At 43.8% G+C, this 23,328-nt stretch overlaps 1 protein-coding gene across 2 annotated transcripts in view; it reads right to left on the bottom strand.

Moving 5' to 3' along the window:
* Positions 1-3,185: 3,185 nt before the first annotated feature.
* LOC125436712 (oncostatin-M-specific receptor subunit beta-like) overlaps positions 3,186-23,328 on the bottom strand; it is a 40,287-nt gene continuing 20,144 nt past the window's right edge. For both annotated transcript variants that reach the window (XM_048503940.1, XM_048503941.1), the window contains 12 exons: positions 23,120-23,268; positions 21,929-22,065; positions 19,726-19,882; positions 18,874-18,950; positions 16,434-16,644; positions 14,509-14,703; positions 12,745-12,846; positions 9,537-9,716; positions 8,532-8,720; positions 6,387-6,471; positions 5,280-5,334; positions 3,186-3,807 (listed from right to left, as the gene is read on the bottom strand). In XM_048503940.1, coding sequence (XP_048359897.1) covers positions 3,325-3,807; positions 5,280-5,334; positions 6,387-6,471; positions 8,532-8,720; positions 9,537-9,716; positions 12,745-12,846; positions 14,509-14,703; positions 16,434-16,644; positions 18,874-18,950; positions 19,726-19,882; positions 21,929-22,065; positions 23,120-23,268 — 2,020 coding nt within the window. In that variant the 3' untranslated portion in view covers positions 3,186-3,324. The remainder of the gene's footprint in view (positions 3,808-5,279; positions 5,335-6,386; positions 6,472-8,531; positions 8,721-9,536; positions 9,717-12,744; positions 12,847-14,508; positions 14,704-16,433; positions 16,645-18,873; positions 18,951-19,725; positions 19,883-21,928; positions 22,066-23,119; positions 23,269-23,328) is intronic.

Raw genomic sequence — 23,328 nt, 5'->3', positions numbered from 1 at the left:
AAGAAAAAGAATATTTATATTTTCTGTAAGGATATTTCATTGAGCTGTATATAATTTTAAAGAGGCATTGTTCCAAAATGATTCTGGCCACTTTTGATTCTTTTGTTTGTTTTTATTTGGGTTTTTGTACAGTGTGTACAGTTCATGTGTGTCAACGTTAAAAGCCTCCTGAAGCATTATCTTATCAAAGGGATGCATTGTTAATAAACCGGACTTTAAACTTCATACAGTTGTCTTGCTGTCTTCACGCTTTCACCATACCCCTCCCAGAAGAAGGTCACTGGGTGGGCATTGGATTAGTTATTCTCCCAGTCAAAAATGGCATAGGAGGTTAAGAGCTCGTGTATCTAATCTGGAGGAACCGGGTTTGATTCCCAGCTCTGCCGCCTGAGCTGTGGAGGGTTATCTGGGGAATTCAGATTAGCCTGTGCACTCCAACACATGCGCCAGTTGGGCACCCCAAGAAGTCACAGTTTCTCGGAGTTCTCCTCTCAGCTCCCACCCACTTCACAGGGTGTTGCTTGGTGAGGAGGAAGTAGTTTGTGGCCCCTTTGAGTCTCCTAAAGGAGAGAAAGGGGGGATATAAATCCAAACTCTTCTTCTTCTTCCTTTACAAAGTTCTTGAAAAGATAGCCTAGAGGAAACCATCTCTGAATGTCTTTCCTTGAAAACCCCATGGGGGTTACCTTAAATTGCTTGGGACTTGATCTCTAACTGGAACAATAAACTCTGGATCTCCTTAGACCACTGAAGGCTCCTGGGCCCCAAACAGCCAAAATTTGCAACACAGCTGAGCAAGTCCTCACTGAGCAAGTTTGAGAGCGAAGCCAGAAGCTGTTCTCAGGACCTCAGAAGATTTGCAGTTCTATAAAGAAAGACACTGAAAAGGTTTGAGCCTTTATTTACTCTCTCCCCACTGCTGCTGCCCTTGATGGGGGGTTTTTGGAAGAAGGTGGTTTTGTTTTTTATTTTAAAGCTGTCAAAATTTTCTTGTGTCCACAAGGTGGAGTTGTATACCAGCAGTATCACTTGGGTCACAGCTGAACAAATGAGTGCAAGATTCTTTAACATTAAACTCAGCAATTTGAATAGCTTCCATTGGTGTAAGAAGAAGAGTTTGGGTTTGTACCCCCCCCCTTTCTCTCCTGTAAAAAAACTCAGAGGCTTACAATCTCCTTTCCCTTTCCCTCTTCCCCCACAACAAACACTCTGTGAGGTAGGTGGGGCTGAAAGAGCTCCGAAGAGCTGTGACTTGCCCAAGGTCACTCAGCTGGTGTGTGCTGGAGTGCACAGGCTAATCTAGTTCCCCAGATAAGCCTCCACAGCTCAAGTGGCAGAGTGGGGAATCAAACCTGGTTCTCTAGATTAGAGTGCACCTGCTCTTAACCACTACGCCAGAGCTGTACACATTGAAAAGGAGCCTGTTTGATGGCCAAGGTCAACTTTGACAGGACGGCTTGTTGCTTTTAGACTGGAAGCATTACCTACTGCTTATGCCCCCAGAGAGGGCAACAATTTCCCCCAAATTTTCCAAATAAACAGATTTGAGTCAAATGGGGTTGAACCTTATTTATAGCACTCTTCTAGTAGGAAATAAGAAGGTATGGAGTTTGCAGAGGAATACACTACAACTGGAGAAAGGATGGATCTCAGAGGTAGAGCACATTCTTGGCAGGCAGAATGCCCTGGATTCAAACTCTAGCATCTCCACTCCAAGGATCATGGATAACATGTGCTGGGAAAGACGTCTCGGCCCTTGAGACTTTGGAGTGCCATTGCCAATACTTAAGGCAATGTTAAACAAAAGGGACCAGGACCTTGTCAATCAGCATCACAGTGGAATAATGCCCGCGGGGGTGTGTGTGTGTGTGTGTGTGTGTGTGTGTGTGTGTGTGTGTGTGTGTGTGCAATGCCCCAGGCACCGCAGCTGGGGCTGCAGGGCGTGCACACGCCCCGGGTGCAGTTTCCCCTTGCTCTGCCTCTGCAGCATCATATACTGGTAAGAATGTACAATTTGCAGTGATAAGTTTATTTGTTTCTATCCCCTTGCGAGCCCCAAGGTCTCCTGGGAAGTGTAGTTCCCACCAGGCCATTTTCAGCCTCAAGTGAACAGGCTGCTTTTTCCAGCCTGCACTTTCAGGCTGAACTAAGGTAAGTGTGGGGGTGGGGGGCAGAAAATGCAAAGTGCGCACCAGGGGCAGTATGGCCCAGCTACGCCTCTGCTGCTTTGTATATAGGTGTACTGTATTGCAATCTATCATCAAGATAATAAATGCATGTGACTTGACTGTCAATCAGTCACAGAGAAAAAAACTGAAATGCCACATGTACCATAATGCAGAATTCACATGACCCCTACTGAGCTTATTCTGAGTCATCCTGTGGGCAGGCTTCATATTCATTCACTTGCACTTGTAAACCAGCCATCCCATGTACGGTGCCACAGAGCAAACTGTTGAACTTGTCCTAAGATAGCATGTATTTTACCACTCGACTCAAAAGGTGCTGTTCATTTGTTAGCTGCCCACTGCCAAGATTCAGAAATGTACATTCATGGTTGTCTCTCCACTGCTGACTCACAGAATGTCTCTGTATGGTATGTATTTTACTCGTGTTATACATCTCCTTCAGTGCTCAGTCTGAAGGGCTATGTAAATGTTTTCTAAATAAATACTTGCCTGAACCCATCCGAAAGCAGAGGAGAGGGTGCCACATATTTTACTGCCCACCTCAGCAGAGTTTGAAGCCCTCCACCCGCTGAAATAGTTCTTCCTCCAATTTGTGGCTCTTGAGCTGAAGGAAAGCTACCAACTTTGCTCCAGAGACATCCCTAGCTTCAAGAGTTCATAAAGCCTACCTGCATGGGATGCTGCCTCTCCTTCAGGAAGAGTGGTGAATTCAGTCCTGTGTGTCACCCTACATAATTATCTCTTGGTCCATTGCTTTCACCACTATTCACCACCACGAGAGCCAGTGTAGTGTAGTGGTTAAGACCAGGTGCACTCTAATCTGGGGAACCAGGTTTGATTCCCCGCTCTGCCACTTGAGTTGTGGAGGCTCACCTGGTGAACTAGATTAACCTGTGCACTCCAACACATGCCAGCTGGGTGACCTTGAGATAATCACAGTTCCTTGGATCTCTCTCAGCCCCATCTACCTCACAGGGTGTTTGTTGTGAGGGGGAAAGGGAAAGGAGATTGTAAGTCTCTTTGAGTCTCCTACAGGAGAGAAAGGGGGAATATAAATCCAAACTCTTCTTCATCATCATCATCATTTTTGTGTATGGCTTCACGTGCTTCAAATGGGAAGGATGAATGTCGGCCATCAGTTTATAGCTTGGCAAAGTGTATTTATAGGTTCCTCGGATGCATCCGGGGTGCTTGATTCAGATTCTAAAGCCTGCTGGGGTTTGTAAACTGATGGTTTCACGGGATTGTCTGTTCCAGCCTGGCTTTGCTTAATCGCAGGGAAAGACAAGTCCGTTGGAGAAACATAATTTAAACTGGAAGGATTCCCCGTAAGGTCAAAGTGCTGTAGCGGCTTGTAAGAGGATATAGCCTGTCCAGGTTTCGGCTTTTCTGCCTCTTGGATGAGTACACTCTGGTAATGGTCTGAGCTGTTGGTGAAGTAGCTGATGTTTCCAAAGGCCAAAGTTTCCAAAACAGGGGTCTCAGAATGGAGGCCTTGGTTGTAGTGATGGTGTTTCTCTTCATGACTCCATGGCTGTGACTTGCGTTCCTCTATTATTACATTGTTGGGAGATAAGTCACTTGGTGCCAATAAGGTTTTACGGTACATCTGAAAAACCTGCAGGAAGCAGACAGAAGTAAAATCTAGCTAAGATACTGAATGTTGAAAGCAGATTTTTAAAAAAACTACTGAGTAGTGTCAAATAAGGTTATAATCTCCTTCCTTCCTCCTCCCTAAACATTTTAAATCCTGTTATTACTTATACATAATGCATAGGTATGTTATTACATCAGTGTACAGCTTTTCCTGTATGGAATGCTGAATGAAAAGTGTTTCCAATTTTTTTAAAAAAAACATGTTTTGCAAGCTCTCAAACCATGAAAGGTAACTTCAGCCATGCTCTGTGGGCCTCTGGCAGGTGCCCAACCCCAGGATGGATTGGTTAGCTGTCACTAGGGGGGGGGGGCTTCTCAGTTGTGGCCCCTACCCCTTGGAATGCACTCTCTCCTGACACCTGTGCCTGGCTGGACTTGTTTAGTTTCTACACGCAAGGCCAAATTGTAGGTGGGCCTTAGGGATGTAATCCACAGGTTTGGGCTGTTTTGTTAGGGGTATGATGCTAGCCACATATTAATGGTTTCACATTTTACTAACAATATTTTGGTATGCTTTTATGTTACCTTTAATTCATTTATACTGTTTTAATGCTATACGTTGCCATGGGATGCTTTGGGTGAGTGGCGTCTACAAACGTTCAATAAATAAATGAATAAAATTTTCTACAGGTTAATGACACCTGTATTCTTACTGGCCCAGCACAATTTAAGTTTTACTAAATAAGCAAAATCACTGCCCCAAGGAGCTTCTATTTTCATACATACTAACTGGCAGTTCTCACAGGAGGACTGGTGCAGGCCAGGACGGGCTCTTGTCTCTTACCTTGTCCTATTTTCTGGAGCTGGAATGCCCCCACCCTGCTATTTGGTCCATCATGGGCTGCCCTTGCAGCTTCCCAGTGGGGCAAATAACACCACTTAGTAGCTTCTAGGCCAGTGGTGGCGAACCTTTGGCACTCCAGATGTTATGGACTACAATTCCCATCAGCCCCTGCCAATTGGCCACGCTGGCAGAGGCTGATGGGAATTGTAGTCCATAACATTTGGAGTGCCAAAGGTTCACCACCATGGTTCTAGGCCCCTTTGACTCTGGAAAATGGGTGGGGTGGGGAGGCAGAAGCCCTACCCCTGTTCCCAACCTGAATTGGGCCCCTGTGGCATATTATTTTATTTATTTATTTATGGCATGTTACAAGGAAATTGCCACCAGGTGCTCACAACTGAAATATGACTGCCAGTTCCCCCTGAGAACTTGTGTAAAACATAACGTGTACTTTGTTCGCTGGCTACATTTATTTATTATTTTATTAAATTTCTATACCGCCCTTCCCCGAATTTGGATTCCACCCAAATTTGGTCTGGGAATCTTAAATGGATGTTAGTTAAAAGATTGAAACCAAATAATCAACAAGTGCATCAGTGAATAACTTGAGAGAGGAAAACATTATTACATCAGTTGGGTGTTTGCTTTACCTTAATTGGGGTCACATATGGATGGGGGACTTTTGGGCAACAGCAATTTCTGACCCTAGAAAAATAAACGAGAAAAATGAGAAAGCACCTTGTTTCTGTGTTAAATCATAGCACTAATAAAAGAGAGTGCAAGAAGAGTTGAAGATCCAAATGCAAATAGCCAGACCTGCTTCCTAAGGGCCCATTCATGCAATTAAATGTTGAATATGCTCCCAGTGGAATTCCAGGTCACCTTCAAGGTGTTGGTGTTAACTGTTAAGGCTCTTTGCGGCTTTGGACCCTCATATCTTCATGAACGTCTCTCCCCATATGTCCCAGGTAGGCCCCTGCGGCCGGCAGAGGCCAATTTACTGGTGGTCCCTGGCCCCTCCATGATGCAGCTGGCCTCTATGCGGGCCAGGGCTTTTATGGCCCTGGCCCCTGCCTGGTGAAGCACCCTTCCATCAGATGTGTGGGCCCTGCAGGATCTTGGCAAATTCCGCAGGGCCTGTAAAACGGTTTTGTTCCACCGGACTTCTGGTGAGGCCAGCCGTGGATTCCCCCTCTGGGATGCCCCTGTGTTGCGTGCCACTCCATCACTGGCACGCCCAACATAACACCTAAGCTACACTGCTGCCCCCACTTGGCCTTGGGACCAGACGCCATACTCTTATAATTTGTTGTACTGTTTTACTGTTCTGATGCTGCTAGGTTTTATGAATTCTGTAAACTGTTTTTAGCTTAATTTAAGTTATTTTATGATGTGTAATGTTGTTTTTGGCCACTGTCTGTAATATTGTTTGGCCTGGTGTACACCGCCCAGAGCCCTTCAGGGGTGGGCGGTTTTAAAAAATTGATTAATATATATATAATTAATTAATTAAAATTAATTAAAATAAAATTTACACACACACACACACACACATATATGTATGTATGTATGTATGTATGTATGTATGTATGTATGTATGTATGTATGTATGTGTGTGTGTATATATATATATATATATGTGTGTGTGTGTGTGTGTGTGTATACACGGTATATATAAAAATATACAGTGCACCACCCCCCTCAATAATGAAAACAGATTATGCAAAAACAAAAATGTTTTGCTCCTATGAACTTACCACTCGCTTTTCCAGAAACATATACAAATCAGCAGCACTACAGGAATAACCATCAGTAGCAGGAGGAGTTGAAAAACCCAGCTTCCTATTAATAATAAAATATATATGTAATTTTCAATTCTAATATTGAATGATTTTTATGAATACAAGCAGTTCTCATCCCTTCCCCTTTCAGCACTGTTTTTACTGATGCCAGAAGACTAGATAAATTCAGACAGCAAGATTGGTGGAACTGTAATAAGCTAGATTAGGATATCTCAGTCCAGTTTATTGATCAAAGGTTCTGCTTGGCCAGACAGATGCTACCAACAGTGACCATTCCATTGTTGACAGCTGAACACATAGGTCCAAACTTCCCAACAGCCTTTCAGGACAAGTGGAAGAAGGCATCTCTGCTCTGGCAAATGTCCCTCTTCCATAGCGATGAGAAAACCATGGTTTGAATGTACTATCAGCATCTCTGTTCTGTCAAACTTGCATTTTCCACAGCTGGCAATCAGGCAACCATAGTTTGGATCTACTGGTAATATTCATGGACCAAAGGAGATTTTCACAACTAGAGGACAACTTTCTTGCCTCCATCCTCCCCACGTAGTCCTAAATGCCCCCCTAATATTGCTTGTGGGGACAGAAGGTCCCAAGAAACAGCACAGAGTCAAGGAAGTCACAACCTTTGGCTTGTACAACTGAAGCAAGGCTGTCAATGATAGAATGTTTGGAGGACATTCAGACATATAATTGTATAGATTCACAAATGCATCAGCTGATGATAACAGGCAGGATTAAATGAACAATCCAAATGACCAATTACAACTCGAATGTCAAGGATGGGGCTGTCTCCCATCACTTTGCAGTCTGCTCCACCCCCTTCCCTTACCCAGACAGTTGGCCAAGGACCACCGGACGCCTTGCAACTGGCAACCCCACCCCTGGATTTACCAGCAAACACAGGAACCTCCTGGGATCCAGTGCAGGCAAAGGGATGGTTTTACCTGGGCAACAGGAGCAGGCACCAGCTGTTCCATTAAGAAGGGTGTGGCTGACAACTCAGCAGCCCCAACTCAGCTGCAATCAACAGGCCTCAGCATTTCCACAGAGTGGGATGGGGCCAACACAGGCCAAGCCAGGTTGTAATCAGGGAGGAGGGCCCAGAGCCCTGAGGGACCAATCCCAAGGCAGCAGGGCGTGACAAGCAGCCTGCCAACCACTAGCAACAACAATATGAAGCCCCAAGGACTGAGGAATGCTCTTGAGAAGGATGAAAGGAACACCATGTCCTCCTAGAGTGCCAAATAAATGCAGATGTGCATCTCAGATTAATCCACCCTTTATTAGCGGTAAGGAAAATTTCTAACCCTACTGTCGCCATATGTTTTCTTCTTGGAGACTACAATGGTGATACAACATGTATGGTAGCTCTATACCTGACAACCATTTTAAAGTGTTAACTTATTCCTGGTTTATTACTTTTAACTCTATTTTTTAAAATATATTATACCAGCACATTAAACCAAACTAGTTCATTATTATTTGGCACAGGGTCAAATCTAATAAAAATCAAATATGATACATAAAATAAATGTAGAACTTCTTACAAAAGATAGGTATCTTCTCCAATCTAACTGATAAACACTATCTAATATTTAGGCATGTTAGGATACCTATTGCTGTATTATTTTGCTTTTAACTTGCCAAACAGATCTATTTATATTGCAATTTTATACTAGATTGTATTTTTATATTGCTTGTGTAAGGGAATTTACTGTCATTCGTTCTGGTAATTTCTTTTTAAAAAATCTGAAGTGATCTCAATCCCTTGAATTCAACCATTATGTTATGTGGACTATTTTCTTGCTATTGAACTATATTTGAGTCTGTAGAATGTGTCTGTGTAAAGTTTGACTTACTTATGCCTATTAAAGGTTAATGATGATGATGATGATGATGAAAGGAACACAGGGAAGGAGGCGGGGAGGGAAAGTTGAGAAGTGTGCAAAAGTGTTGTAAACTGTCAATTGACATATATCTGCTGGAAGCTGCTAACCGCAGTGTGCTTCTTTGTGCCCTGAGTAGTTCACCAGGGCTCTAGCCTATCTTGCAAGGACAGTAGGGAAAGGAGACGCGCACAACATTGGCAGAACTTACCATCAGATGGTGTGATTACTTTCTCAATTTGTGGTGCAGTTCCTTTGATAAAGTCATATGTGATATTTGGGGGGCTGGTGCTAAAAGCAAGAACTTGAATCCAGTACTCTGTGTTTGGCCTTGTGTAATTCACTATCAATGTCTTTTCAGCTGGCTGTTCAACTGTATACTTACATGCTACCGAACCATCTACATTCAAAAACAAAGAGAGAGAATATAAATTCCTATTCTGATTTGACAATTCACTAGTATTTTGAAACCCAACTCCTCTTTCTTCACCAGTTGGTGGGAGAAGAAACTCTTAAGAGCTCATTAGCTTCATGACCCAGCCATTACTTTCTCTCCTTAAAGTCGTGAGAGCTAATCTAAGGCCTTTCCCTCAAGATAAGTTACCAATTTCCTGCACTCTTAGTCCAGAACTTGTGCATATAATAGGAAATGTACATACTTAAGTACCATCAGGTCATAAGGGACTTATGGTGACTCCAGGAAGGAGCTGTCAAACTAGTGAGAAGCAGAGATTGTTTGCCATTGGCTTCCTCTGCAGATTCTTCCTTGGTGGTTTCCCATCCAAGTACTGACCCTGCTTAACATCCAAGATCTTATGAGATCAAGCCATACCATGCCTCCTTCCCTCCCATAATGGTAGTAGCCGACAGAATATTTTCTGCTCACCAGGAGCGAAACACCTTAACATGTTATCTCCTGATAAGGCCTTTTCCTTTAATACTGTTTCTGGCCCCCTTTCCTGCCTCAGGATAACCTCCTGCCATCTTAACATGGCTGAATCCCTTTCTTGAGTTCTTAACTTGTGTTAGGACTTTTCCCCCTGGCACGCTTGGTTTCCTTTCTAGCTTCATCACTTCATAAAGAATATTGCCTCAGGGAGCTTCGACCTCCCTCCACCCAAACCTTGTTTATCTCTCAGGTGCATTTAGACTCACATCACATCATTTCCAATATGAGCACCACGTCCTGAAAAACTCCTCAGTGCATCACAGTTACCTGGAAATGCAAACTGTTCAAATCCTTTTAATGTGCAATTTCCATCTTTATTCTTCACAAAAACAGTGTAGCCTCTGATAAAACCAGGGTGGGCCACATTAAGATGATCATAATCCCATCTGAGTTTCATCCATCTGGAATTCACCGTGTCTACATGCAGTTCAGTGATACCAGCAGGCTCTGAAAGACAGAAAATGGATAAAATTGTTACCGTATATACTCGTGTATAAGTCGACCTGCATATAAGTCGAGGCACCTAATTTTACCACAAAAAAACTGAGAAAACTTATTGACTCGCGTATTAGTCGAGGGTGGGAAATGCAGCAGCTACTGGTAAATTTCAAGAATAAAAATAGATACCAATAAAATTACATTAACTGAGGCATCAGTAGGTTAAATGTTTTTGAATATTTATTTCAAAGAAAAACAGTAAACTAGCTCTGTAAGCCCTAATTCTCCCTTTAAATCCACTCAGAAGGGGCGGGGTGATTTAAAGGGAGAATCTGGGGGGAAATTGAGGGTGCCTGTCAGGGGAGGAATGTTTATGTTAGCAGTACCAACATTTCAGAGTATATTTAGGAGACACTCCTGATGATACCATCCAGGTTTGGTTCAGGGGGTTCAAAGTTATGGACCCTCAAAAGGGTAGCCCCGTCTACTATTAGCTTCCATTGAAAAAATTGGGGAATGGGAGCACCCACTTTGGGGAGCCATAACTTTGGATCCCCTGAACCAAACATCACCAAACCTGGCTGGTATCAGCAAGAGATTATCCTGATGATACCACCCAGGTTTACTGAAGTTTGGTTCAAGGGGTCCAAAGTTATGGGCCCTCAAAATGTAGGTAGACCCATCTACTATTGGCTCCCATTGGAAACAATGGGGGATGGGGCACCCCCTTTGGGGGTCCATAACTTTGGACCCCCAGAACCAAACTTTACCAAACTTGGGTGGTATCATCAGGAGAATCTCTTGAAAAATCCCTGAAATGTTGGCAAAAACTGCGCCCCCTGGAGGCCGACAAAGTAAAAAGCCTAAAATATTTTTTAAAATACACCTCACTCGCGTATAAGTCGAGGGAGGCTTTTTCAGCACAAAAATGTGCTGATTAATTCGACTTATATGCGAGTATATACAGTATTTGTGTCCTGGACTGCTAACCTTCAGCCTTGGCATTGCAAGATTGCATTTTGGGAAAATGAGGGAACTTGACCAATTGTTTCCCAAGTTTCTGAGGAGACGTCACTGAATATTTCCGGACTTGTCTCCTCATGGCTGCAGATGAACTAAATCAAATAGCCATTTCTCTTGACAGCTGAGGCACCTAACTTTACATTTCTTCACAGTAATTACTGCCAAACCATTTTTTCTTTGCTGTCCGAAGAAGATGAAGAGTTTGGATTTATATCCTACTTTTCTAAACTGTAAGGAGACTCAAAGCGGATTACAATAGCCTTCCACTCCCCACAACAGACACCTTGTGAGGTGGGTACGGCTGAGAGAGTTCTGAGAGAACTGTGACCGGCTTAAGGTCAAACTCGGAAGGCCACAACCACAAGGAGAAATATTAGGGCAAGGAGAGAGGCAGCTGGGGGAAGGGGCAGGAAAGCCTTCTCTTTCCTTCTACAGTCTCCCAGGTGGAACAGGTGGAAGATCAGAAACAGGCCAGGTGGAATGGGGCCAGGTAATACCAGAAAAGGAAAGGCCCCACACCTGGCCAGGGAGGAGGCAACAGATTAGCTCAGACTAGGGAAGCAGGGAGAGGCGGGGATCAGACAGACAAACAGATGGGTGGATCAATGGATGGATGATGGACATCCAGTCTGGGAAGAGGACCTGTATGCTAGAACCCCTTTTCCTTCCCAATTCTGAGTCTAGTGGGCCAGTTGCCTTCTTTGGTGGCATGATGGTGGATGGAAAGGAGACTGATTTTATTTTATTAGATTTATATCCTGCCCAATTCCAACCAAGGCTGGGCTCTGGGCAGCGTACAAAGATTTATGGCTACCAATCTTGATCCTCTTTGATCTGAGATTGCAAATGCCTTAACAGACCAGGTGATCGGGAGCAACAGCCGCAGAAGGCCATTGCGTTCACATCCTACATGTGAGCTCCCAAAGGCACCTGGTGGGCCACTGCGAGTAGCAGAGAGCTGGACTAGATGGACTTTGGTCTGATCCAGCTGGCTTGTTCTTATGTTCTTATGTTCTTATTAAAACATAGTATTACAATAAAATACAACAGGTAAAGATGTGGCCTCTAAAACCTCATCTTTTTCATTTCAAAACTTTAACAACACAAAGAACATGGCTCCAATTAGCAGAACGGAATAGTTGTTTTTGATGCTTGCACAAGAAGCATACAGAGCTGCTTTTCTGCATGCAAAGGAACAAAAGTAGGGGAACCCTGCATGCAAAGGCAGCTCTGTATGCGCACAGGTACAATGTCTAATGTATTGTTGAAGGCCGGAATCACTGGGGTGCTATGTGGTTTCCGGGCTGTGTGGCCGTGTTCTAGCAGCATTCTCTCCTGACGTTTCGTCTGCATCTGTGGCTGGCATCTTCAGAGGATCTTCAGAGGATCTGATTCAGAGATCCTCTGAAGATGCCAGCCACAGATGCAGGTGAAACGTCAGGAGAGAATGCTGCTAGAACACGGCCATACAGCCTGGAAACCACACAGCACCTCACTCCCATGTCTATTTGGCTAGGAATAAGGATTGCCTCTCATTGAACAAGTTGCTCTGATAAGCATAATCTTTGGTTCATGATAGGGAAAGAAAACAAGACATTCTTTGTGTTCCTGTAGAGCAGGAGTCCCTAACATGAGACTTTCACCAAGTGGTTTTAGAAAATGGGTAAGGTCAGATAAAGGCTTTTGTCCAGGAAAATAGTCTGGTTGGCTATGCCGATTTTTTTTTAATGTTGCTTTGGTCTGCAGCTGCCACCACAGCGCAAGGATCAGCACTGCATCAACTAAAGTGAAGTTGTGGCAATCATTTTGTGTTTGGCTCCACCTCCAGCAGTAACCATTTTGTGGCAGCTGTTTTGTCGCTGCGCCCACCATGCCATGTCAGAATTCCAAATATGGCCACAGGCTCAGAAAGGTTGGGGACCCCTGCTGGAGAGTTTCCTTCTGCTTTAACAACTTACTTCTACTGATTCAACATACTTGATTACAACATTGGCCAACAGTGCTGTGGACTTACCCATCTCTTTAAGGTATTTGGCTTTCTTCTCCACTAAAGAAGCTCTGTTGCCAAGAGATCCATACACCCTGAAACTGTATTGCACTCCAGGAATAAAAGCATCTAGAACGTAAGAAAATCAGGAGAGGTTCAAGTAAGCCTCTAGAATTAGGAAAGAACTCAGATTGTGTTTGCTCTTTAAAAATTCCCATAGGCTATTACAAAAGCTTTTTTTTTTCAGATTTTCCTCCTCCCCCCCCCCAAAAAAAAATCCAGAACAATATGAGAATTTGGGAAAATTCAAGAATCCTGAACAGTTTTAGCTCAAATATATTTGAATCCAAATCTTTTTGTTGTCGTTGTTGCATAGAATGCTGTGGCTAGTCGATTGATCAGGACCAGCTATCAGGGTATATGATCCCAATAAAACAGCAATTACACTGGCTACCAAGCCACTCTCAACTCAAATTCAAGGTGTTTGGGATCCGGGTCTTCTCCCATATATTCCTGCTAGGAACTAAGACCACAGAGAGAGATCTTCCTGCCCATCCCATCAATCAAAAAATCTTATTTGGTGGGTATGCGAGAAAGGCCTTTTTACGGTGGCTGGCCCACAATTATGAAACAACTTCCCCATGGAGGCGTGCTTCGCCTCCTCACTTCCAATCTTTAGGAGACAGATGAAACATTGATTAAAGCAGCCTGTTATGGGCTCCCCAGCAGTCAGATGAGGAATGCTGGCATGATGATCCAGCTTCATCAGAGTCTCAGTTGGCTGAATCTCCAGAGCCACAGTTGATGAGTCCCATGAGCAGCCCAAAGTCACACAGGTGGAAGACAGTGCTAACCCAAGCCAACAGCAAGAGGACAGGGCAGACAGTCCGCCCGACTCACCTGGTTCCATGAGGCAGCTCAGACACTGGGGCCATCAGATACTCCATGTTAAAAGATGCAGTGCCCATTTGCAGGCCCAGAGATGCCAAAGGGACAGACAGTTGTGAGTCAGCTCAGGATTCAGACTGAGCAGGAATGCAGGCTTATAAGAGGCAGCTGCAAACAGTAGAAGTTGCAGGAGCAACTTTGGGAAACAGCCCGATCGTTTCTGCAGCGCCTGCTCTCGGACTCAGTTTGTTTTTGTGGAACTGGATCGGATTGACTGATTTGCCTCTTGCTTGTCTTCTACAACTTACACTGGACTGCTCTCCCTCAGGACTTGAAGTAAGCTTTCTCCCTCACTGCCTGCTCTGGCCAGCTGCAACCTCAAATTCTTGGGCGCTCAGCCAACCGTGACAAAGCCCTAAGTAATGTTGATTTTATATATTTAATGATTTTATATATTTTATATACTTAATGTACTCTATTTTGTTTATTTTATTTGCACTGTAAGTCACTTTAAGCTCCACACGGAAGAAAGGCAGCTAATCAATGTTCTGAACAAATGAATGAAAAATACATCTCTGGGTTTCGTACTTCAATCTGATCTCTCATTCACCTCTCTGGCAGGCACATAGAAACTACCTTGGTAGATGCATTTAAAAACATTTCAGTTTGGTATGCTGCTCTCAGCGAGAAATGGGACGACTTCCAACAAATCCAGGAAAAAGAAAGGCAATGTAAAATCAATAATAAAACCAATGAAATACAAGTAGTAGCAATTGTAGTGTAAAAACAGATGCAGGAAAAGATGCTGACAAATCAGAAATGGATAGCATTTCAGTGCCTCTCCAACAAAGGCTAGTCTAGAAATTGATTCTTAATTCAAAGGCAAAGACGTCTTTTTCTCACCTGATGTAATGAGAGCACTGGATTGGTTGTGTCCACATTTCTTCCACTGAAATTCACAAGGCTGGACTCTTGGGTGGTTGCACCAGTCGATGATGTAGCCATCAAACTGACTTTGAGGCTGCCAAGAGATGTAAATGCCTGCCTCTGTGTTGTTGATTGTATCTTCTTTAGATGTATGAATGTTCCATGTTTGATCTAAAAAAAAGGTAACATGTTACCGCATTCAGATTTTCAGAAACTGCATACTCGAAAGGCAACATATATTTGTTCACTGTGCCACTATTTGTACGGCTTGGTCAAAAGTGACCAAGCTGAACTCCAACTGAATAAAACAGACCCAGGGCCAAAGATCAAAAAGTCATGTCCTCTGGCATTGTGTAGGTGGGTTTGCTGGTGGAGAAGTGTCTTCTTTTGTGGTGGTCATACCAAAATATCCCAGAAACAGAACCGTGGTGATGCTGCAGAAATCAGCACCCAAAAAGCAAATAACCGAAAATAAATATTAACTTCCAAGAGCACCTGTGTGGTATAATTAGAATGTGGGATGAGAATGGGAAGGTGTCAGCGTCCAATCAGCACTTTGCACAGAAGCTCATGTCTTTGAGTCAATCACTATCAGGCTTATTGTAAGGATGGGGGTTTGGGGGAGCTGCCAACCCTGGTTCCCTCGACACATTGTGGGATATTGCTGCATTATAGAAATCATTTGCACCAGATGCAACAAGGAACAGACCAGGAAAGGGATTTGGGCGTCTTAATTGATAGTTCCATGGGAATGTCAACTCAATGTATGGCAGCTGTGAAAAAGGCAAACTCTATGCTGGGGATAATCAGGAAAGGAATTGATAATAAAACTGCAAAGATTGTCATGCCCTTATATAAAGCCGTGGTGCGACCACACTTGGAGTACTGTGTTCAGTTCTGGTCACCACATCTCAAAAAGGATATTGAAGAGAGAAAAAGTGCAGAGAAGGGCAACGAGGATGATTGAGGGACTGGAGCACCTTCCTTATGAGGAAAGGCTGCAGCGTTTGGGACTCTTTAGTTTGGAGAGGAGACGTCTGAGGGGGGATATGATTGAAGTCTATAAAATTATGCATGGGGTAGAAAATGTTGACAGAGAGAAATTTTTCTCTCTTTCTCACAATACTAGAACCAGGGGGCATTCATTGAAAATGCTGGGGGGAAGAATTAGGACAAATAAAAGGAAACACTTCTTCACGCAACGTGTGATTGGTGTTTGGAATATGCTGCCACAGGAGGTGGTGATGGCCACTAACCTGGATAGCTTTAAAAGGGGCTTGGACAGATTTATGGAGGAGAAGTCAATTTATGGCTACCAATCTTGATCCTCTTTGATCTGAGATTGCAAATGCCTTAACAGTCCAGGTGCTCGGGAGCAACAGCCGCAGAAGGCCATTGCTTTCACATCCTACATGTGAACTCCCAAAGGCACCTGGTGGGCCACTGCGAGTAGCAGAGAGCTGGACTAGATGGACTCTGGTCTGATCCAGCTGGCTTGTTCTTATGTTCTTATGTTCTTAACTCAAGTGCATAGGGATATAACATGCTTGTCAAAACTACTAGACAGAATATAACTGGTTCTGGTGGGTTTTCCGGGCTGTGTGGCCGTGGTCTGGTGGATTTTGTTCCTAACATTTCTCCTGCATCTGTGGCTGGCATCTTCAGAGGTGTATTACAGAGAAAAGTCTGTTTCACACTGTGTCAGTGTGACACAATGTGAAACAGACTTTTCTCTGTGATACACCTCTACATCGTCCAGGCAACAGGAACAAAATCCTGAACACACAACAAAACTGGTTGAATCCGGCCGTGAAAGCCTTCGACAATACATAGAATAAAACTTGTTTATGGAGATAGGAGGGAAAAATCCATTTTTTGGAGCAACTGATATTTGTACAAACCTGCAGCTGCTGAGATCACGATCACAGAAGGAGGGGATGAATTTACAGAATTCTTTGCCAAGACACTGATGTTACAGGGACATTTTTCCAGAAAAAGTATTGTGGACTTGTTTGACGCAGGCACCTCCTCAGACCCAGAATCTCCTTGTAATGTTTCCCAGAATATCTTATATATCTTAATTTCCCCATTAGCACGAAAGTCTGGAAATGGCTGTGGGAAAGAAAATGAGACTTAGCAACTGGTATTTACAATCCATGTTTCTATCTGTAATACTACCAAGCTGATAAACAACAACAACAACAACAACAACAACAAGCCTTTATTGGCATACAAAACAGGACAAAATTTCAAAGTAAAACAAGATTTAAAAACAGTTAAAATTACGAATTTCCAGTATAAAATTTGCAACAGTCTCACAAAAGAGCACATCAGAGATGTTCAGGAGGTTGGGTATCTTGTAACACTCTTGCCACTGAGAACATTGCAAGAAAATAGAATTCATATATTTCATGCGTATCTTATCATGTTTAGGGCATACAAACAGAGAATGGTCAAGTGTTCCAACTGTAACCAGATCACAAGAACAAACCCTTTTAGAACGTTCTATATTCTTAACTCTTCCCTCCAGGATCAATGCTACCAAGCTGCTTTTGATGACAGGTGCACACACGGTGATGGAACAATTTTACACCGGAGTCTCTTTATTTTTCAGTCATATTCCAAATGAGGTCATGTCAAAGAAGGCTACCACTAAGCTCATACATATCGCATCCTCTTATCAAAAACCACCTCAGGTCAGGGACAGAGTATTTCTTTGATCACTTTTTTTTTTGCACTGGTAATGCAATGGAACCATGACAAAGGGATTTTCTCTGATTTCCTCTTTGCCATCTCAGATCTCACCCACATCTGGTAGACTGTTTGCCTTGTTGTTTTTTTAAAATGATAGTAGATATATTGCTATAATGACACTATATAGTTACTATATATATCTACTATATATATTGAGAGCCAGCGTGGTATAGTGGTTAAGAGCAGGTGGATTCTAATCTGGAGAACCGGGTTTGATTCCACACTCCTCCACCTGAGTGGCAGAGGCTTATCTGGGGAACTCCTACATTCCTGCTGGGTGACCTTGGGCTAGTAGTCACAGTTCTTCAGAACTCTCTCAGCCCCACCTACCTCACAAGGTGTCTGCTGTGGGGAGAGGAAAGGAATTTTTAAGCCCCTTCGAGTCTCCTTACAGGAGAGAAAGGTGAGGTATAAATTCAAACTACTAGTAGTACTCTTCTTCTACCAATTTTTAAAAAATTGACAAAGAGCCTAGTAATAAGGGTGGGGGAAAGCTGTTGTGAGGGGAAATGGGGAGGAAATAACACCAGATATAAGTAGGGAAGCCTGCTTCAGCAAATGCAGAATAACACACTTTCAATCCACTTCCACAATTGTTTGCAAGTGGATTTTGCCATTCCGCACAGTAAAATCCAGCTGCGAAGTACATTGAAAATGGACTGAAAGTGCATTATTCTGCATGTGCAAAAGGGGCCTAAGCAGGGTCAGTTCTGGTTAGTGATGGGAGACCACCAAGGAAGTCCAGAGTTGCTAAGCAAAGGAAGGCACTGGCAAACAACCTCTGTTCATTTCGTGCCTTGAAAACCATACAGGGTCACCATACCTCAGATGCAACTTTCCACACCATCTTCCTTTTGCTATCATATAAGAAAAGGACAGAACAGAAAACAGAGCCTTCAATGAGGTCAAAGATCCATCTAGCAGAAGGATCCTGTTGGCCACAGTGGTTAATCAGATGCCTCTGAAAGTTCATAAGTAAGGCATGAAGGTAGCTGCCTATTGCTGTCCTCAGGATCAGGTATTCATTCACTTGGTGATGGAAATTCCCTTCGTTCATCATGTCCTACAGGCCAATTCCTCCAACAATTTATCCCTACCGAAGCCTCTCTAGCTAGCTGTCAGCTGCATCACATTGTGCAAAGCTGTAAATTCTACATGGACAATATTATTTTTATTGTTGTTGTTACTTTTACAGTATCCACCATGGAAGACAAAAATCTACTTTTGTTGTTGGTGGTGTTTTTTGTCCTACTGATTCATCATCACTGTACAACAGACTTTGTTTGGAATATGCTGCCACATGAGGTGGTGATGGCCACTAACCTGGATAGCTTTAAAAGGGGCTTGGATAGATTTATGGAGGAGAAGTCGATTTATGGCTACCAATCTTGATCCTCTTTGATCTGAGATTGCAAATGCCTTAGCAGACCAGGTGCTCTGGAGCAACAGCCGCAGAAGGCCATTGCTTTCACATCCTGCATGTGAGCTCCCAAAGGCACCTGGTGGGCCACTGCGAGTAGCAGAGAGCTGGACTAGATGGACTCTGGTCTGATCCAGCTGGCTTGTTCTTATGTTCTTATGACTTACCTTCCAGAAAACAGTTACATTACAAGAGTTGAAACCTGGGCTGATGCTTCTCCAGACATCAAGATGACCTGATGGAGCTGCAGATTAAACACATAACACTGTTGAATAATTGAGATAGTGGACTGATCAGGGTCTTAGGAGAGGGCCAGGAGAGGCCAGGCCAGGACTTGATCCAGCTACTACTGGGGACTCCCTGCAATCCTTTCAAGTCCTCACGAGTGAGTCATCCATGAGGGAATTAAGGAGGCAGAAATCCCTGACATGTGCCTCTTCACACATTATAGGGTACATAATCCCAGATTGGCATTATTTAAGGAAACCCCCAGGATTCTAGAATGAACTTGAGTTTCCTTAAGAGATTCAGTACGCTTGCTGGAATGGTTTCAGGTTGGGAAATTAGTGCAAGAGGGAAGGTTGAACCCACTTCTCAGTGTGCTATTTGGCACCACATATGGAGAATTGGAAGGGAACCCACAAACCATGTGAGTTACATCTGGCACAGAGTGGGAATTCAGACTCAACTGGTATGCTCCATAATACATCAAGAGGTGAGTCCAGTTAGTCTGAAAATCCCTGTCGAAGGGACATTTTGTACAGAACATTAGTTACGGTTTGTGTTAGATTTTGATGCCCATCAGCTGCTCTGGGAGCCAATTTCAAGGTGATTTGAGGAATGAGAATCTAGATGCTTTTTATTCCTGGAGTGCAATGAAATTCCTTGCCTCCTCAAATCTTCTGCCTTCTGCTGCTCCTTAGAAAACACTAGTCTTCCCAGAAGCCAAGGACATCTTGCTGAACCAAACTGCATTCCTTGTCATCTGGAAACTGTCTTCTGCATTACAGCTTTCTTACCGGATTCTTCTGTCTGTGTCCGTTTTGATTCACTCCATTCACTCCATTTCCAGAAGTGCTGCTTGGCCCCACAGCGTACTCGGAAAGTGTACTTGGCATAAGGTTGCAACCCACTCACAATATGGAATGACTTCATGCTATGTGATGAAATGTTGTGCTGCAAAACATGTATGTTGGAACAGGTCAGGTACAGTAGTTTTGTTGCTGCTGCTCCATCTTTGTATTAAATGTGACACAGTACACAAAACATGAAAAATACACTGGGACGAGAAAGGATACATCCAAGACCTGAAGTTTGAGCAAAGACACACTGATGGGACTGTATGCAGTGATCTGATTCCTTTAAGCCAGCGGTGGCAAACCTATGGCACGGGTGCCAGAGGTGGCACTCAGAGCCCTTTCTGTGGGCACATGTGCACAGAGTTCATTGTGGCGGGGGGGCGGAAAATCACCCCACACACATACATCTAGGCTAGCCTGGGCACGATCCTTTACCTGGGAGTAAGCTCGGTTGCTGGCAATGGGGCTCCTGAGTAAACCCTCCTAGGGTCGTGATTCACCCATTCGAAGCGTTGTACGGTTGCTTCACCAAGCTTACACCCGAGTAACGTGTGCCTCAGAGCCAACCATTTTTTCTAAACTTATACCTCAGTATTCAGGTTAAATTGCCATGTTGGCACTTTGCTATAAATAAGTGGGTTTTGGGTTGCAATTTGGGCACTCAGTCTCGAAAAGGTTCGCCATCACTGCTTTAAGCCAAGGGGACTGAAGTTAGTCATTTCTCAGTGGTTCTACTGGTTTTCATGTGATATGTGGCTGGATAGGGGCCTCCCTCTTTCGGATCAGCTTATCTGGGCAGCCAAGTGATCAGCAACATATTTGAGGCCAAGTCAGACATGGCCAAAACAGCTAGAAGTGCGGCTGGCATCTCTGAGGGCAAAGGGGAATTCCATCCATTCACCTTCACAAAAAGGATTACAACCAACTGAGAACTGTGGCGGCATCAGTGGGCCTGATGGGAAGGTTACACCAGAGGGCAGTGGCCCTCCAGGGTTACCTTCCAATGCAGACATCACGCCTAGTGCAAAGGAGTCTGTTGGTTTATTCTAGGGTGGACAATTTACATATGGAACTTTATCACTGCTGGAATTGAAATCACTTGAATGAAATGTATTTGTAAGCTACGTAGAAGACATAAGTTATGAAAAGGCTAGATGGAAACTTTCAACCCATAAGTGTTCATGTTCTACTGCCCCTACCAGCACATCTGGCTGACTGGGACTAGTCATGTTTTCTGTGGTGTGGCCACACCTTTTGAAATGGTCACCTTGGGAAAGTCAAGAGAGTTCAGGGCAGGCATTCCAGTCATTCAAAAACTACATAAAGCATCGCTATTCAACAGAGCTTTTCTACAAAGCTAGAACAGAATAGTGTAGAAAGGCACTTTATAAAGGGGAGGACAGCATGTATAGGAAGTATTATCATTTTTGCTGCATGTATTACCTTATTCTCATTTCATTGTTTCTACTGACATTAAAAAATACAATTTTTATCCATTACATTCACATTTTAGTTCATACCTAATGCTCATTCAGATTTTGGCGATTCTAGGCCTAGGGCATTGCTCATGAGATCTCCTCATTTTGATTGTATCGGCCTACACAGAGCTTATTAGATATCTCTTTGTTTGGACTGTTATTGACTTACACATGTCAACTGCCTTGAGTCTCAGTGAGCAAGGTGAACCATAAACACAGTAAATCAATAACAGTGCACTAAATTAGCAACAGCAACAAAAATAGCATATCTGTGTTAAGAGTTTTAGGGAGTGATCCTAGAGAAGTCTGCTCAAAATCAGTCCCATGTTATTCCATGGGGTTTACTCCCAGGAAAGACTCCCTTATGATTGTAGCCTTAGGAATGGGAACTTTTCTCCAGCACTATATGAGCAGTGTTGTAGCTGCTGTTGCTACAAGCACTACCGATTATATTAAATGCTTTACAAACAATATGAGTAAAATTAGCACAGGGACTTCTGCCACCTTATTGACTAACAATTTGTTATGTGGGTCAGTCAAAAAACGTGGCTTCACCCCATGAAAGCAATACATGTGTTAGTCTTTGAGGGGTCAGACACGGTCAATATGGCTGCTTATGCAAAATACATTAAACAAAAAAGGTTTTAAGTGTGTGTGTTTCTTACCACGTCCACTTTCCCATCTGGATGATGACTTTCAACCTGGCAAAGCAGCTCAAGCTTATGTTTCATTTTCCACTGTAGCTTGACGGCAGTAGCATTTTGCCCAGAAACCAAGAGGTCGTAAGGGCGTGCAGGATGAACTGGGTTGAAAGAGACAACAGAAAAAAACTTCTGAAAGAGCTGTTAAACTGCCCTGAGCAGTAAAATGAGTACAAAAAACCCCTGAATTATTTTCACACTACACCAGATCAAAACTGGAAAAGGGGCGCTCTTCAAGCTATGATGTTATTATAGGAAACATGTGAGGAAGATGCTGCTTGATTGGTGAACAGGTATCTATTGACTCCCCTGAATCCTAGCATATCATTAGTGGATTCTGCATGGGCCAAAAACAGTGGTGTGAAAATGGTGTAAACCCTTTTACACTAAGATGACCAGATTTTTAGCTTTTTTAAGCGGGGGGCTGCCGCACTACCTTCTGGGGCGCTCCCCTGTGACAGGGCGGGAAACAGGGGTTTGGCAGTGTGGCAGCCTCCCATGTTGCCACACTGCCTTCTGGGGCGCTCCCGTTTCCCGCCCTGTCACAGGAAAGCACTTACCTCAGAAGTCTCGGAACCCTGGACAGGCGCTGCACGCACTTTGTTTTTTCTGGGGCGCTCCCGTTTCCCGCCCTGTCACAGGGTGGGAAACAGGGGAGTCCCCCAGAAGGCAGTGCGGCAGCCTTCCAAAAATTGGGACATTTTAAAAACGCGCAGGACGCAGGACAAATTAATCAAAAGCGGGACTGTCCCGTCAAAAGTGGGACATCTGGTCACACTATTTTACACTGTTTTAAACATTTTCACACTGCTGTTTTTGGCCCATGTGGAATCCACCATTGATTCATTTACAGCGCAATCCAGATATCACAGGAGTGCTGTAGTGGCTGGGGATGGCATGGCAAAGGCAGTGCTGTGCCACCTCCAATGGGGGCTCTGGGTGGCCAGGTGGGAGGGAAAGTTCAAAGCTGTCCAGAAAGCTCCATCAGAGAAACAGAGTTATGCCACTGTTTTTGGTGGCATAAGTCTGACAGTTATGCCAAGGGCGTTCCTGGGGCTAAAGTCTGGTGGAAGCGGATTAATGTAAGCTCCGGCCCCAGGAACACTGGGGTAAAGCCTGAATATCACTAAATGCTAAAAGAGAAAAGAATCTTACCTCGATGAGCTACATCAAAACTAAGGCTAGTCTGTTTCTCCCCCAGATTATTTCTGGCGGTCAGTCTTAAGTCATATGCGGTTTTAGTGCCGATTTTGAAGGAGCAGCTCTTTGAGGACTCTTGAGGGCAATATATTTTCCCACTAGACCTTGAAAAAAATGGTGGTGGGAGTTGGAGGAGACAGAAAAGAGACACGGTTGAGTTGTCT

This window comes from Sphaerodactylus townsendi, linkage group LG07 (genome assembly GCF_021028975.2).
Source record: "Sphaerodactylus townsendi isolate TG3544 linkage group LG07, MPM_Stown_v2.3, whole genome shotgun sequence".
NCBI lineage: Eukaryota > Metazoa > Chordata > Lepidosauria > Squamata > Sphaerodactylidae > Sphaerodactylus > Sphaerodactylus townsendi.
Note: the sequence above shows the minus strand (reverse complement) of the source record. Positions and strands in the feature narration are given on the sequence as shown.